Source organism: Amblyomma mixtum, chromosome 8 (assembly GCF_055824585.1).
Source record: "Amblyomma mixtum isolate Tamu chromosome 8, ASM5582458v1, whole genome shotgun sequence".
Classification (NCBI taxonomy): domain Eukaryota; kingdom Metazoa; phylum Arthropoda; class Arachnida; order Ixodida; family Ixodidae; genus Amblyomma; species Amblyomma mixtum.
This window is the reverse complement of record NC_143019.1, coordinates 141,203,866-141,221,929: the sequence shown is the minus strand read 5'-3', so window position 1 is coordinate 141,221,929 and position 18,064 is coordinate 141,203,866. Positions and strand designations below refer to the sequence as shown.

Here is an 18,064-nt window from a genome sequence, read left to right as displayed (position 1 = left end):
TGTGGGCCTGTTATCGAAACCATGTGAAGCACATTACTTCACACGGAATATGCGGACACGCTCATAGAGAAGCTTACGAGCCCTCTGTGGCATATAGTACCTGTAATACGGAAATGATGACGGAACTTTACGGGGAAGGTATGGAAAGCTTGTGGTGAAGATATCTATACCTCTATATCTCCCACGTCATACGTACACGTTATACCAGTGATTCTTATCAGCCGTTCCTAAGAAATGTTTCCATAGGGCTTCCACGTCAGCCACATACCTGCCGAGCGTTGTGCTTGAAGACCACCACGTCGTCGACGTCCCAGCACAGGAGGTGGCGCAGCAGCACCAGAGATTCGTTGATGCGCTCCGCCACCATGACCAGGTCGAACGAGGCATCCACACGCTGCACGAAGCGCCGCACGGCGGACGCGTTCCCAAAGAGCGCCGGCTCCAAGCCCAGATCGAAGCTCATTTGGTTGAAGCCCAACTTGCTCCTGGTCCGGTTCCGAGCCAGGCTCTGCAGCCGCCTGGCGAGAGACGCGTTCCCCGCGGCAGCCGCCACTTCCTCCAGGGTCAGGTGAGTCCTGGCCTGCGAAGAACGCGAGCTCGCTGGTACAACGTGTGTCACGCAGAACCATAACGTTGTCAGAGTAGAAGCTTGGGCGAGTTGGTGGCGGTTCACTTGCCACATAGCGCTAAAAGGACAAGGGCACAGGGAGAAACACAGGACGGGCGCTGACTTACAACTGAAGTGATGAGGATTGCTGGTCACTGGCCACAGTCAATAAAGATGGAAAGACGTTTCGGGAGCGCTACGGCTCCCTTGTTCACTATATAGTGATATATAGTGATAAAGTGAACAAGGGAGCCGTAGCGCTCCCGAAACGTCTTTCCATCTTTATTGACTTTGGCCAGTGACCAGCAATCCTCATCACCATGATTCCTGACCAGACGGTATGCCGTCAAACCCTCGATTACAACTGAAGTTTATTGCATGAAACCAGGCAATATAACAGAGAAGAGGAGATAAAAACCTTCGAAATAAGGAATCACTCAAACAGCTTTGCCTCAGTGCTGCCTCAGTGCTTTCCAGGAAATGCTTTCCATGTCTGCTAATCATTAAATGTTGTTCGACGATAACGCTGTTTGAGTGCTTCCTTATTTCAAAGGTTTTTATCTCCTCTTCTCTGCTATATGGCCTGGTTTTATGCAATAAACTTCATTTGTAAGTTAGCGCCCGTCCTGTGTGTCTCCCTGCGTCCGTGTTCTTTTAGCGCTATGTGGCAAGTGGACATGACGTTGTGTCGTATAGAGAGCCCTACCCTTACGCAGCAGCATCGCATCTAGGCCAAGAAGCGCAGACACTTTTAGCGCCGTCAAGACATTCTTCACAATCACCCGCTGCGCTTGCTGAGTAGTTAAGACACTTGGCTTGTGATTCCGGTGATGCGGGATAAAATCCCGACCTCGCACGCAGCATTTAGATCATATTTTCCTTCTTACAGCAAAACTTCATAAAAATAACGGTAAGCACTGGCGCCCATTTATTCGAGCATCACCACGGCAGTTTATAGGAGGCAATCTTTTAAGTGATACCGCGTCCAACCCAATGTGGCACGAGGCTTAAGGCGAGAGCCTTTTTTTTTTCAGTATTCAACGATCAGCAGTGCAGCAAGCACACGAAGACAAGGAAAAAAACACTAAAACTAAAAAGCAAGAAAGCAAGAAAGCTACGATTTAACTTGAAAGCCAAGCAGCATGGCTTAGGTTGGGCGCTGATATGAGAACGAAATTCGGACCAGGCTTTTTTGTTATTGTTGAACAATCCGAAAATCGTGCTGTCGGGGAAAAGCGTTAAACGAAGTGAAAGCTTTTAAAACAGCTCCTATCATAAGCATTGTCAATACGTAACACAAATGGTCAAGAATCAAGAATCAAATCAAGAATCAAAGCAAAATAGAGTTAATTGCTAAAATTATCACTTCTTAACAGTCATTCGCAGCTTTCTGACATTTATCGTTTGTTGTTAACAGAATTGCTCGTTTGAGCGAGTAGTTTTCGATACAAGTGTGCATTTAACATTAACGTGTTGGCTCCTGCTTCTCCCTTCATGTTTGTCCTTCATTACGCCCAGAGCTCTGAAGTTTGTGAAGATGTGGCGAAGTGAGTCTTTGAAAAATGCTTTTCAAAACTTGCCTACAAAGCTGGTGCAATAAAAGCTGTGGCTATAAAATTTGCAAAGAAAATTGAAGAAAGACGCAGCTTCGATTAGAGTTCGAAACTAGATTGGAATTTATACTTATGTAGCTATTTTTGAAAATCTACCATTAGCAAGGTGTTGAATTTTTGCACAAGAGTAATACTAATTCTTCAATAACTCGCTCCAATATTGCCGCGGATCTCTGTAGTGTTTTTTTTTTCATTCTTCGAAGTTCCGGTGCGCCGCTTTATCTCTTTGTTTGAGATGCACAAAGCGACCAGATTTATCTCGATTGATCGCATACAGGCGGAGCCGCTTCTAAGTCACTGCAGAATGGGCTGGTAACTTTGCATGCTTTATCCCGAAAGTCCCTATCAGCTTTAAAGTCAGCACGGCCGCCAGCGGCGGGCATTCTGTTTGACGACCACGGCGCATGCCTGTTGCTACGCCTCCGCCAAGTGGTTCAGTTGTTCGCGGCCGCAAGTCAGCCCGAATATAGAGTTTCGCTTGGAAGCCATTCTAGCTGTTTTCCTGCTCGCCGGACTGCAGTCACCACTACGTGACATCTCGTGGATGTGCTGACCTGTTATCCTGCTATGCCTTCCACGATGGAACCTGGTGCTAAGTCAACGCCCGTCGTGCTTCGCCACCCCCGTGAGCCACCGAATTTCCATGGAGAACCACACGTAAATGTAGAAGACTGGCTGGACATGTACGACCGCGTGGCAGCACTGAACGCCTGGAACGACAGCGCTAAGCTACGGAACGTTTATTTTGCATTGGACGGCCCTGCCAGAACGTGGTTTGAAAACCACGAATCTTTCCTTACGACCTAGGCGACCTTCAAGAACCAGCTACCGGCTACGTTCACTAGCGTCGTACGTAAGGAAAGAGCGGAGGTCTTGCTGCAGTCAAGAATTCAACGCCCAAACGAGAGCGTGGCTGCGTATGTGGAAGATATGAAACGCCTTTTCAGGCGCGCCAATCCTGACATGCATGATTGAAGAAAACAAGCACTCCTTCCTGATGCGAGGCTTGAAGGAGCAACTCTTCGCTGGCCTGATCCGGGATGCTCCAACAACCGTCGCCGAGTTTGTAGCTGAAGCTTCAACCATCGAAAATACCCTTGACGCCTGGACCCGTCATTACAACCGACCACTTGACGTGCTGTCGGAAAGCCTGCCAGAAGATAACCCTGCAGGTTGGGATAACCTGCGAGATCTGATGCAAGAAATCCTTCGCGAAAAACTTCGCTGGCTACTGCCATCCCCCACACAGCAGACGCAGCAGACGCAGGTGGCGTCGCTCACGGACATCGTCCGTGAGGAAGTGCAGCATGCACTTGGCTCCCCGTAACAGACGACACCAAGGAAGCTGAAGCCATGGCCTACGCCGCCGCACTACGCAGTCGTCCGCCCCGAAGAGACCCCCCGAACCCTCATCAAAGGCACCAGCTTTACAAGGACGACGGCGCCTAGCTCCGGCACGCCAACCTTCGGAGCGACGAAACAGCAATAGGGCCGTCCGAGAAAACGACGAAGATCCTCCAGTGACCACGCCGTATGAAGACGCCGCACACACTACGCCGACGCCACATACAGTGACAACCTCGACCACGACGCGGAACGCCTTCAAAACGATCCGCCATCCAGAAAAGGTTCGACCATACCCCCCACCAACGATTCACCCGTAATCTGACGCCAAGGACTACTTGAAACACCAGCGCCAGGACCCGACTTGGAAGTGGTTATCGACGGTAGGAAAGTTACCGCTCTAGTCGACAGAGGAGCCGATTATTCGGTGATGAGTGCATCATTCGCTGCGCAGCTGAGGAAAGTCAACACCGCTTGCGACGGCCCACAAACTCACACCTTAGGGGTCTACCTCATTACTACATCTGGACGATGCACAATGCATGTGAGTCTCAAGGGGCATACCTAACCTACATCCTTCGTTGTGCTACGGCAATGTTCCCGCCAAATGATCGTGGGCATAGATTTCCTTAATGAGCATCAGGCGATCATTGACCTGTGATTCAAGCTGATCATGCTTTCGACGGACGAGGCCATCCCTTCGATGAGAACTCCGGAACATAGCATTGTGCTTAGTGTCCTGGACGAACAAGTATGTGCCACCCCGCTCAAGCGTAACCATCACTGCAGGTTCCACTGGAGCGAATAACACTGAAGTCATCATCGAGGGGAACATGCAATCGCTTCTCGTCCGAGGAATGGGAATCTCAAGAGGCATCGAACATTTGCGCAACATCCAAGCCGAAGTACCGCTGACTAACTTCAGCGAAGAATACCGGCACGTCAACAGAGGTAAGACGATTGCTTTCTTCGACGAAATACCCGACGTACAAGACACCTTTGCCCTCTCCGACCGATCCACAGAAGATTCGCCTTACAAAGAGAACACGTCTACTTGCAACATCAACCCAGCCCTGCCCCGAAACAGACAAAAGCAGATCCGCAATCTGCTTCGAATCTACAACGAGTTCTCTTCATCGCCGAAGGTCTGACAAACGCCAATTTCCAAGCATCGCATTATAACCGACCAGCACGCCCGACCTCTCGGCCAAAGTACTACCGAGCGTAGCCGCGAGAATGACAAGCAATCCGGGGCCAAGTGGAAGAAATTCTTCGCAAAAATGTCATCCAGCCTTCAAAGAGCCCCTCGGCGGCACCAGTTGCTCTAGTCAGAAAAAAGGACGGCGCAATTCAATTATGCGTTGATTACCGCCGCTTGAGCAACATAACAAAAAAGGACGTCTACCCCCTCCCTCGCATCGAGGACACACCGGACCGGCTCTTCAACACCAAGCATTTCTCATCGATGGACCTCAAGAACAGCTACTGCCAAATTGAGGTCGATGAAATATGACGCGAGAAGACCGCTTTCATAGCTGCGGATGGCCTTTTCGAGTACAAGGTGTTGCCATTTGGTCTCTGTTTCAGCCACCTTTTTAGCAGCGTTTCACCAACTAGTGGACGCAGTGCTGGCAGTCTTGAAGTAGAAAATTTGTCTGGTATATTTAGATGATGTCGTTGTCTTTGCCTCGAACTTTGAAGAGCACCTGAAAACGCTTCGAACAGTACTAGACGAAATCAAGTCGCCCGCCTAACCATGAAAGGAGAGAAGTGCCACTTTGCCTTCGAACAGCTACTGTTTCGAGGCCACATCGTTAGCTAGGAGGGAGTACGCCCAGACCCGCAGAAAACAGCTGCTTTTGCACTATTTCCACCGCCGGCCGATAAAAAACCTCTGAGCAGATTTCTCGGAGTGTGCGCGTATTGCGCATAACGCAACTTTTCGCATAACGCCGAGCTTCTGACCCACCTGACAAAGGCAGACGTGCCATTTAAATAGGAAGCGCTGCAAGCTGAACACTTCAAGAACTTCAGCGTCGTTTACAGTCCCCACCGATCCTCGCGCACTTTGATGAAAACGACGGGAATGAAATTCACACCGACGGAAGCAGCGAGGGCCTAGGCGCGGTCCTCGTTAAAAGAGCTGACGGACTGGTGAAGGCCATCGCATACGCTAGCCGTTTTCCATCTACGGCCGAGGCTAACTATTCGACAACATAGAAGGACTGGCTTGTCATCAACTGAGCTAAGTCGATATTCCGCCTCTAGCTGTGCGGACGGCCGTTCAAGGTGGTCAGCGAACACCACGCACTGTGCTGGCTTGCCAATTTGAAGGACCCTCCGGCCGCCTCGCTCGATGGAGCCTGCGCCTTCAGGAGTTTGACGTCACCGTCGTTTACAAGTCCGGAGGCAAGCACTCTCACGCTGACTGTCTGTCACGAGGGGGGGAAATCTGACTGTGCAGCCTGCTCGTGCCCCCCCCCCCCCCGCCACCGGATACGGGCCGGTGTAGTTTCGGCTACTAGGCTTTGTTTCGGTGCAATGCCAGCAGTGGGGATGGGATGGCCGGGACCCATCCTCTGGGGATGCAAACCCCCAATGGGAGTGGCAGCGACTCCCAGACGACTGTGAGGGCCAGTCGTGCACGTGAGGTCCGATGCCTGAGCGGAGGCAGGCCTGGGTTTATACTCAGGTTGGACCCACGAAATCCGGCCCGGAAGGCATGTCAAAACGCCAAAAGGTTTTCAAATACATGCTACCTTCCTCTGCGCGCGGGGGCGTGCAAGTCTGGCTACCGATGCGTCGGTTTCTGGTTACGGAGAAACCAGGTCCGCGCGGGGGTTCATAGTGGCCAGGCTCTGAGGACCGCCGCCTCGGGGAAGCGGCCTTACGGCCGTCCGCAGGCTTAACCGCCTGCGGGATGCCGGGGGATGAGGGCTTAGTACTGCCTCGTAAGAGTCTGGCGAAAACCGAAGATGTGTGGAGTACCGGTGGAGTAGGCCCGGGTCATCTCATCCTAAGCCACGTTCTTGGTTAGTGGCCCGGTCGCCCAGCCTTGAACACTCTCTCCTCAGTAGGAGAAGAGTAAACTAGGAGAGGAAATAAGTGCATGGATGGTTGGAGGAAGCACAGATGGGTCCCCCCGGAGCGACCAGTTCTGAGGCCGCGAGGCAGTTGACGTTCTGGACCTCCACTGGCCGGGACTATCACACATACTTCCGGTGTCCGAAAAACCGCGAAAAACCTTCGACCGCTAGTAGCCGGCAGGTGGGAAAAGCCCTCTAGTGAGCGATGAGGAGCCCCAGGTAGCTACTGACCCCGTGTTAGGTTTTCCTGTCTCCGACGGTCGGAGCCCGTTGCGTATGGTGGGTGGTCGGGCATCCCGTGAGTGGTGCCGCACCATTGGGCAATCTCGATGCTCTCCCTGCCCTGGCCAGGCGGGCCAGTAATGGAGTCGAGATAATTGAAGGATCAGAGCAAAAAACTCGCTGTCCCCATTCCCTTCCCACGTCCCACTTCCCTTTCCGCTACTTCCCAGGGGAGGTCAGGGGAGCCTCCCCGGGCCCGCTCTCTTGGCTGTGGGTCGCTAATGTAGCATTTTCCCTATTATTTTATTTTTCCACCCACGGGTGGTCAAATTACAACTTGCCTACGGGCCTCCTCTTTTATTTTTCAATTGGGTTAAGCCTGTTGTGTGTAAGCGGTGCAGGCAGGGGCCTATTATTTTTATTTCCTTTTGGTTGCCCCAACCTATTCAATGTCTGTCACGAACCCCTCTCACGAACCGCCGCCGGATGGCGATGAGGACGCCTTCCAGGGAGCCATCGCTCCAACTCTTTTGCACAGCAGCAACGCCCGCACGGATCCTAGGCGACCACCTCTCCATTCGCAGCGGTGAGAGTGCCAGGAAATGCCTTATGTCACCGTTTTAAGTAATGCATGAAACGCCATCTACGACAACTGAATTGGAGGCCATGCGAGCGGCCGTCCGTTTATTGGTCACCAGGCAGCGCACGAATAGACTATATTATGCGACTCGAGATCGGCCTTACAGGTCATACCAAAATGTTAAACCATGGACATGCGAGCAGCTGGTTCAACAGATTGTGCTTTTGTTAGGTGAGGCTTTTCACCGCGGCCATATCATAAAGCTTCAGTGGATATAGATTCATAGCGGCATTGCAGGGAACGAGCGTGCTGATGCTGAGGCTCGGCTAGTACATGATGATGGTGCTTTCATTGAAATAGCCTTTTCCAGATGTGACAATGAAGCCCTGCTGGCGCATTTAATGCAAGCCGCAGTGCAGTCGCACTGGAACGATTCGAGCCATCAACAGGACCGCATCTCCAACTTTGACGCCGGCTGACGATTTCATCTGCCGTCTGGGGTTATGCGACGTCAGGAGAATTTATTTCACCAGCTACGGCTTGGTGTTGCCTACACCAAACACTCTAGTCACAAGATCGGAATATAATCTAACCCAAATTGCATACAGTGCCACACTCCAGAGACTATTGGGCACCTTCTTTACGAGTTACTCTAACTTGATGAGAGAAGAACATTGGAAGCAACCGTGAGACAACTGGACGGTCGCCCTCTCTCTGAAGAAGGTCTTCTAGGAGTCAGGGCGAAACCTGCTGATTGGTAGCGTGTAACGAAGGCTGTGCTCAAGTTTTTATGTGAAACAGGCCTAGATACCCGTCTGTGACCGCCTGTGCACTAGGTACGGTTTACACAGTTTACGCGGTTTACATTTGCGTTTTCATGGAGCCCTTGCTCCAGTAAGTGTTAATGACATGTGTCGCTTTGTGTGTTCAAAACATGAATTTCACGTGTATCTACTCACCGCGATGCGACGCCAGCCTGTGTGCGTGTGCGTGCGTGTGTGTGTGTGTATGTGTGTGTGCGCGCGCGCGCGTGTGCATGTGTGTGTGTGAGCGCACGCGTGTGCATGTGTGTTCGTCTGTGTGGACATCACCCATGCAAGTCGTTGTATTATGCCATCATCAACCTTCATTCACACTGTTCCTTTCCTCCCCTTGCCTTTGCCCCGTGTGGAGTAGAAGGCCAGGGCCATGCGGCCACCGGCCGACCTCTCCTCCTTTTACTCTCATTAAAATTTCTTTCTCTCCCTCGCTCTCTCTCTCTCTCTCTCGCTCTCATACCCCGACCTAAAATGCCTCATCGAGTACTTGGAAGGCAAGGTTTCTTCATCCCTGGCCTCGTTCAAGCGAGGATTGTCTTCGTTCTGTGTACAGAATGATGCCTTCGTGAAGAACATCGCGGCGAACAAAACAAGCTACCTCCTTCTTTTGCCTGCAAGTCCACGCGCAGAAGTTCTTCAGGCTTCAGACGACGAGCCGACAGCTCCACATCTTGGGTTTTCTCGCACCCTCCGCCGAATTCAAGACAAGTATTACTGGCCACGGGTGCCTGCCGATGTTGCACATTATTTGAAATCCTCCGAGACTGTCAGCCACGAAGGACACCTCCCAACCGACCAGCAACCGACCTGACCCTCTACGTGGAGGCAAAAGCCATACCGAACGGAACAGCAGCAGAAGTCACCAAATACTTCGTGGAATGTATTCTTTTGCGACACGACGCCCCCGATGTGCTAATCACGGACTGAGGAACAGCATTCACAGCGGAACTGACGCAAGCCATCCTCCATTACAGCCAAACCAGCCACCGGAAAACAGCTGCATACCATCCGCAGACCAATGGACTGACCGAGCGCTTAAACAAAACCATCACCGATATGCTCGCAACGTATGCCGATGCCTAGCAGAAGACTTGGGACAACATCCTGCCTTACATCATGTTCGCCTACAACACCGCAGTGCAGGCGACCATCCAGATCATTGATGCCTTTTAGGCTCGTCCATTGCAGGGAGGCCACGACCACGCTAGACTCCATGCTGCACAGCGTTACCGAAGATAACGTCGATGTCACCGCCTACCTTCAACGCGCAGAAGAAGCTCGAGGACTTGCCCGATTACGGATCAAAGACCAGCATCGGAACGACGCCAGACGCTACAACCTACGAAGACGCAACGCGGAATACAACCCAGGAGACCGAGTCTGGGTTTGGATGCCCATTCGCCGCCGCGGATTGAGTGAAAAACTTGTGCGCCGCTATTTCGGCCCGTACAAGGTTTATCGTCGACTAGGTGAACTGGACTACGAAGTCCACGAAGCCCCCACTACCCCTCCCGTTCGGGGAACATCGATCCGATGCTTCCAACACGTACGCACTCGACATGACTCATACGACATAAGGCTGGTGCGTTCTAGCGTGGCAAGGTTGAGGCGGACAACGTGGGCCTCCTCGGAGCGCTTACGTCGTTGGGGTTCGGGCGCCTCGAGAGGGACAACCTCGTAGTTGAGCTCGCCGACTCGACGGATGACTCTATAGGGACAGAAATAAAGGCGCAGGAGTTTTTCGCTCAGTCCACGGCGTCGGATCGGGTACCGCACCCAGACAAGGTCACCTGCCAGAAATTCGGCATCTCGTCGGCGCTGGTTGTAGCGCCCGGCATCCCGATCTTGCTGTCCTTGGCTACCCACCCGGGGGAGCTGGTGAGCATCTTCCGCAAGTTGGAGAAAAGTGGTAATGTCGTCGTCTAAATGGGGAAGCATGGCATCGAGCGTTGTCGTGACCGTGTGTCCGTAACGTAGAGAGAATAATGTTATGTTGATGATTTCCTGGAAGGAGGTATTGTACGTGAACTTGACATAAGGTAAGACGTCGTCCCATGTTTTGTATACTACGTGCACGTTCAACGACAGGAAAGCAAGTGCCTTGTTGCGACGTTCCGTTTGTCCGTTTGTATGGGGGTGGTATGCGGTCGTCCTGCTGTGCTTAATGCAACTTATAAGCGTATAAGTCATCCACTGCTCGAGAAATTCTCAATAAAAGCTAATACGAAGTGTTAATGCATAAAACTTACTTGCGCAATCACGCACCTTCGACACCAACTTTTTCCTTGCGCTAACAACATTTCGGTGCTTAAAGCTCACTTATTGTTCCCTTTAGTATGCTTGCCAGGAATATTCTTACGTATAAGAGTCAACACGGCAAAAACTACGCATAAACTCTGACGCTAGAAAGACGGAAAAATAGGCTAGCTGCTCAATGTGTTATTCGGCGTAGGCGTTTCTGCTATCACCTGCCCATCTCCCTTGAACGCCAACATTGGAACTCATATATCATCGTGCCAAATGTAATTTTTTTTTATTCCCCCACCTCTTAAGTAATACCCCGAAAAGGCATTAAAGGTACATCAATATAATGAAATTAAGCAGTGCGCTGCGATCCTCAAGCCCACCAAGTGCTTCATCGAAGGCGCACGTTCCGCTACGGCCACCGCCACACACGCCGCTCGCATTCATGCGCAGCCCTCATCTTCCAGCGGCGCTCGCTCCAGCCCGGCGTAATATTGTCAAACCATTTCCTGTAGATGCACTGATGCAACGACGCCCAGGATGCAATCATAAGACGTGTTGTCACCAGCAGCAGTTGTAGCGCTGCTTAGCTTTTGTGAAGCGACTCGAAGTTTCGGTTACGCTTTAACGTAGTACTCGATTCGCGTATGCCGCTTCGGTTCTGGTCACGTGGTCACGTGGATAACGCAGGCGCAGCATCATACTGAGCGCTGCTCTGCGCGCCGGTGGTAGCACGCATGCACGCTTATAGAATACGAGGGCGTGCTGCTTGGTAAACGAAAAACAACAAATAGTGCAGACGAATGGATGGGAAGCAAGGCTGCTGAGTAGTATTAAATTTTATCATGTTGATAAAACAGAATAATCACGCAGGAAAACACCAATATATTCTCATACGGTAGCGACATAGTCGCAAACAGCGGTCGAGTAGACTCAGGAGTCACAGAAACAAACTCTTAGTGGGCTTACTGCGCCAGGAAAGATTAAACTCAGCGGCGGCGATAGCAAGCAAATCTGTTCAACGTTCGTCGAAAAACACTATCCCGGCTGCCCTCGGTCGCGCTGAATGTTAAGTTGGCAAAATAACCCCGAGATAACGAGCAAAAGCAAACACGACAATCTCGAACTATGCCGAAGCCTTTCAGCGTGGCTGCGACCATTTTGGATAAACCTGGTCGCTTCACTCGTAACAAAGCAATGAGATCAAGCCGGCGGCTATGAGCAAGAACAAACAAACATTCAACGCCTCCTATGCAATAGTTTCTCTGAAGCAAGCGTTATGCAGCCGACGCCATTAAAGGGATAGAATAGAGGCATGGGTGGAGGTAAAACAGAAGTATTAATGAAGGACAGCAGTACGGCAATGCTTACTAAATATAAAGAAATACAAGCGCAGCACACGCGCACATCGAATGAAAAAATAATGGCCCTCGCGCTTGTGCGCTGTGAAAGTTCTGCAAACATGAAGAGGAACACCAGGGACAACAGCACAGGCGTTCCCACCCGACACGTCTTGCTCGTTTGCACAAGGAGGCGCGGACCCCGCACTCAAAGAATGCAGTTCATCGCAGGATGACCAACAAAATTCGAGACTCTCTAATTAATATTCATATATACGTGGGATTTTTCATGCCACTCCTGGCCCAGCGGTGCAGCTGCTGGTGGTAAAAACGTTTATTTTCCCTGAAAAGCGGCAGTTACATGGAGGTTGTTCTGGGGTCAGGCTTAGTACCCTTTCCCTCACAAGCACTAGGTGTAGTCCCTAGTGCGGGACCCCAGTGGCTTCCGCTGCCGTCATTGCTCGTTCGACCATCGCCTTTTGGGATTTCATGTCGGAACAGGCGAGTAGGGCCGCCTCCCAGTCCTCCCGGATGGGATTTGGGTTGGGAGTAAAAGCAGGGTTGGAGGGGCACGCCCACACCATGTGGTAAAGGTCAGGCGATGCCCTGCGACGGCAAATGCTGCCTCTAGTGGGACTTGTGCAATCCAGGTTGCTCTTAGCAGAATCTCCCGTTACCAGTCATTAATTTAACTTCCAAGGCCTGGAAGGTTGCTCATAATCAGGTGGGCAGGTTTTGGCGACACCACAAGGTCGCCTGACCTAGCTCACTCGCCTAAATCCTAGGTTACTTCCCTGGGGATTTGTTGGGGTATTTTTCGCTCACAGTAAACGAAGCCGACGCCGCATTTTCTGCGACACAAGCTCTAATGTGCTATAGGTTTAAAAATAAAACACAGGTGTCCCTACCACTCGCCATTGGCGGTTGCGCAAACTAACTGTGGAGTGTAGAAACACTTATCTTGGCGAGGATTCCTGATGCTAGCCCGCAGCGCCGCTAACTTGGAAGCGGTGATTACGTCATGAAATTCCGAGTCTGAATATTGGAAAAGAAGTGAAATATTGCATTTATAAATTCAATAAGGGAGTAATTACTCATTGACATCCACCCGAGCATAGCCATACGGCTACAAAGGAAAGCTAAACAGCTTCCTCAGAAACTTCCTCTAAACATTTGACCAATTTTCACATCAACAATGCATCTTTTAAGAAAGAGCCGAAACTTTTCTTTTTACTCGGATCACAACGTCGTCGTAGCTCAGCTTAGGTTCACATAAGGTTGCGGCTGATGGCAACTTAGGGTATGCTCTCTGATTCGAAATGGGGCCTTGCGTGGGTGTGTTTGTGCTTACCCTGAACTCGTAGTAGGAGTACAGCGACTCGAACAACGAAGCCGGCTCTCTCACTATGGTGACGAAAGCGGCTCCCGGCCTGAGCACGGCACGCATCTCGGCCTCGTTGAAGCGGGCATGATGCGCCAGCAGGTCAAACGGTGGGGCGCCGAGTGCAACCATGGAGCGGTTGAAGAGGCGCGGGTGGCCCAGGTAGTTTGCGTCCGCCGGCAGCACAAAGCGCAGGCCACGAGTTTCCCCGTAGCGCAGCAGCACGTTCTGCACCGACGAGCTGGCGCACTTGTGCGTCTTCACGAAGCACACGCTGCGCCGAGGAAGGCAGCGCTCCTCCTCTGTCCACCACCTGCGACGAATTCTTGTCTAAGTTCTACGCGCTTTGTTTCATCGGTTTTAGTTTATATAATCTGTAATATGTATGTTTGTTTTGTTGACGCTCTTACAAGTGTTTAGAGTGGTGTATAGCTTTCTGTATGTTAACTTACTCTGCCTTTATTTTGGTATATTGTTGCCTGCATGCTTATATACCGTTTTCTATTGGACCCATTACTAGTCGTCGGCTATGGGTCCGAGCAATGTTTGTGCATATTTGTGTAGCAACAAAGAGCAATAAATAAATGAAATGAGAAATGAAAAAAAAAGAATGCGTGGGTAGCTGAGCGGGCGGGGGGGGGGGACACTTTGTCCCAGCCGCCAAATTCTCTATCATCATCATCACTAAGAGCAAAACCGCGTTCACTGCAGCGCAAAGTCTTCTCCACCTTAGCAGAAAGCAACCAGCTGCGACCGCTTCATGGTCGCAAACATTCTATTCTCGCATCCGCCTCACTCCCTTCTGCCCCCAGCTGTGTCCGTCAGGTCTTGCCTTCTTCGTTACCGTCAACTTCATTTATCTTAACTCGACGTTACATGCCTTGCCCATGGTCATTTCTATGCGATTTCGGCTAGGATATCACCAACTAGATTTTCTCTTGCCCACTCTGCAATCTTCCTTTCTCTTTTAGTTGCCCCTATCATCTTCCTTTCCTTTGAAAAAATTTTAGCCTTGGTATCAAACCTTTTGCGCAGAAGCGAATGTTCTTTCCTAAATGTCAGAAATGACGAGGTAAAACTTTTATGTCCTTTTCACTTGCGTAGTATTGGTAAGCTGATGTGCATGACCACGCACTACCTGCTGCAGTGCAACTAGAATTTTATTGTGATAGCATTTAGTTGGTAGTCATGCAGTTACCTGATTCGCCGTGAAGAAATGTCCTTATTGGTGAATTTCCCGATGACGTCATCAGGCTCACGCGAGCCCAGCAGACCAATCGGAGAACACCAAGGAGCTCCGTTAAAGGAGCAACAATAGCAGCAAAGTTGCGAATAAAACGACTAATATAGGAGCAGAAGTCTAGCAAGCGGCGTGTTCCTCAATGGGTTTAAGCTTCGGAAGGGCAGTCACAGTACGAACTTTAGTGGTGCCGGGACGGGCACCCTGCTTTGACACAACCTGGTCTAAAACTGTCTAAAACTGTCAGTTCACGAGGAGCAAATCGACACGTTCTAACGTTGAGCTGCAGGCCGGCTTCCGTAAGGCAGGTCAAGACGTGCTTCAGCCGGGACAGATGAGCCTCAAATTCTGGCGAAAAGATCACGACGTCGTCCAGATAGTAGAGGAACGCCGTCAACTTCACGCCGCGCAGAAAAGCGTCTGTCATGTGCCCAAAGTATCAGGCGGATTCATGAGGCCAAGAGGCATTACGGTAATTTAATTCGGGCCGTCAGCAGTCACAGATGTGCTTTTCGGGCGGTCTTCATTTTCCACGGGGAATTACCAGTGCAGAACGTAAATAGGCACTCCTAAGGGTCATTAATACTGGAAAGAGGGCAGACGTCTGTGTACGGAATCCTATTAAGGCGGTGGTAATCGACGCAGGTGCGAATGAGTAACCTTTCTTTTTCACGAATGTCACGTGTGAAGCCCACGGGCTGCCCGAGGCGTTAGTCATGCCGCTCTGAAGAATGATGTCAACCTGCTCCTCAGTAATCTTCTGTACGCTAACGCAGAGGGGCATGGCCACCGGTTTCAATGTGCTGGGCGACAGTCGACGTGCGGCTAAAAACGAGCTGATGAGATTCGGAGGAGCGAAATTGATGAAGCAGCCCGAGAGCTTCAGTGCGTTGTGGTGCAGGAAGAGTGGCGTCAATAGAGCGACGGAAAACGTCTGCAGGAGGAATGTCGAGCGCGGGAGCAAGTGGGCTGAGGGCATATACGTCCTCACCTGCTCATTAGAAAATCTGAACTTTTCTTGATCCCGCTAGAGGGTAGATCGTACCACACTCCCATCAGAATCTGAGTACAGGGCAGAGAAGTTCCACAAGCGAGCATCATTAACATCCTGCGCCTCTACTTTCAACAAGATTGTAAAAAAACTGGCTGTGGCTTAGCTTGGTTAAGCCTGGTAATTGCGAAGCAGTACGATAGGTTCCGCCATTCTATTGGTTTCCCATGTACTGACACGGCTAATGACGCATAGACGTTGACCGTTTTCGTCGGGCTGCATATTGAGCACGCCGCTTGGAAAGTCGTTCTTCTCGTTCTTCTGCCGTCTCTGTAGCTCGCTGATGCTTCCTTTTTGCATTCTGCCGAAGTGTCTTGCTTGCTTGAGGCGGCATCTGACAGGCTTGACGAGAGGAGCGAACCGCCGTTGGTGCCTACCAGCCTCGCGCTGCGACGGCGCGAGATGGGGCCCCGTTTTTACACAGATGATATGACGTCATGCCAAAGGTCAAGTGGTGCCTACCACCCCCTCGCGCTGGAACGGGCTGAGGTGGTAGCTAAAGTAGTATTCCTTCGCAATAAAAAGTTGCCGACGATTACGTTACTTCCTAATGCGAAATTTTAGCGCAGCTCATCAACTCTCTCAGCTTTTCGATAGATTGTGGCAAAGAATTCGAGCAAGACATGTATGTAGAATTACAGACAACTTATTAGTTTTCACACATATTCCTCCACAAGCAGCTATTGATTGCCATGAAGGAAGCTTTGAGGTCGCAGAAATAGATGGATGTATGCCCGACTTCCTGCACCAATGCCTGGTTCTCAAAGACAAGGTCTGTGCGAGTATTTCGCGGGCTTGCAACAGCCGCGGGAGGCATTACGAGCGACTGGAATGGGATGTTCTCCCGCATAAGTGGTAAGAAATTTCTGTTTGTGAAATTTATATCTACATTAAAGGCCCAACCCACCCTGCCACCCTGGCAGGTGGCACTCAATTGTTTATAGCGAGAGTTCGCTCACCGTTGGCAGCGCTAACACATGCAGCCCACATCTTTCTCTCATCAGCCCAAGTACCTATAAGCGCGATTCACGCATCCACTGACCGAGGGAGCCAGTTATGCGCACTTCCTTCCCTTAAAATGAACGGAGTGTAAAACGTTGTCAACGCCAACGCTATGTACACAACGAACGCCGACGGCCTATGGCTTCAGCGCCGCGTTTCTGGCACAACGTTGTCAATGCCAACGCATGCAGCGCACATATGTCACTACCGCCACGTACCTTGAATCACGATGGAGGTGTCCACTATTCTAAGAGGGCAGTTATGCGCCTTCCCTCTGGTTGAGGTGTCCACCTAGGTGTCTGAGACAGATACTGCGCCATTTCCTTTCCTCGAAAACCAGGATTTCGCAATTTTACCCACTGCTTTCCAAGCTTCCGTTCCATTAGGGTGTCCACTGCTGGTTACAACGGACAACGGCGACGGCGATGACGGTGGTGGTGGTGGCGAAAACTTTTTTTTAATAATAATAATCTTTATTCAGCATAATCTGAGCATACAAAGAAACGGAAGCGCCGAAGCCACAAGTGGGCTTGTGCGGCGACAACCGGCAGCCGCGGCAATCTTCGCGCTACATCAGAGCTCCATCAGAGGCAAAAGAAAATTAAAAGACGTAAACATGAAGAACACAAAAATTTTGGCACGGAAAGAATGAAAAAGCACTGATAAGATTTTAGTACATGTTAAATATTCTCTAACGCTTGAACAGCAACACGCAGTTTTTTGCGGGTGGTTAAAGAAAATAAATCATCCGGTAATTCGTTGAAGATAGCTGGCACGTAATATTTTCTAGTTGCTTTGCCGTAGTGAGTGCGCACTCTCGGTTTATGATAGCGAGGAACATGTCTCAACGGTACCGGTTTCGTATTTATGTGTCTGTATGCGCTATTAATTACTGAAATAGAGTTTGGGAGCCACAGAGTGGCCCCGCTACATGGTCGGCGACCCTAGTCCGGGACACCGCATGACAATGCCCCGCCTCTAGCCCGTTTCACCAGAGCCCTTTGGGACTCAAGCGAGGAACAGTTGAGGAGGGCAGTCTCCCATGCCTCTCTGGAAGGGGTAGGGGAAGGGGGGAGGTGGGGATTTTGAGTAAATGCCCACACCATGTGGAAGATATCACAGGTCTCCCCACAGTGTGGGCATCGCCCATCCGTGTTAGGATCGTAATGCTTTAAGATTGCAGGACAGAGTAGAGTACCTGTCTGCAGGCGCCTTAAAGTTCGCTCCTCCGTCTTACTCAGCCCCTTTGGAGGGGCCGGGAAAAGTGGTGGATGTCGCTATAATGCGTTATAATTTCCTTGAATCGCAGCAGCGGCTGGTTAGTCTCCGAGCCAGAAGAGCTGGGATGAGGAGGCCGGTGAGTAAGCGCTCGGGCAGCCGCGTCAGCGGCCTCATTACCTCGTAAGCCCTGGTGGCCAGGAGCCCAAATGATTCTTTTGGGTGTTGGATCAGTGGCAGTCCGTCTTAGAATACAAGCAGCTAAGGGGGAGATCTCCCCTGCCAAGTAATGATCACATGCTTTTCGGGAGTCCGTAA

At 50.9% G+C, this 18,064-nt stretch overlaps 1 protein-coding gene across 1 annotated transcript in view; it reads right to left on the bottom strand.

Moving 5' to 3' along the window:
• Positions 1 to 18,064, bottom strand: part of LOC149334654 (galactosylceramide sulfotransferase-like) — a 123,622-nt gene that overhangs the window by 58,108 nt on the left and 47,450 nt on the right. The window contains exons 2-3 of the mRNA XM_089555277.1: positions 13,206 to 13,548; positions 269 to 580 (exon numbers count right to left, since the gene is read on the bottom strand). Coding sequence (XP_089411403.1) covers positions 269 to 580; positions 13,206 to 13,548 — 655 coding nt within the window. The remainder of the gene's footprint in view (positions 1 to 268; positions 581 to 13,205; positions 13,549 to 18,064) is intronic.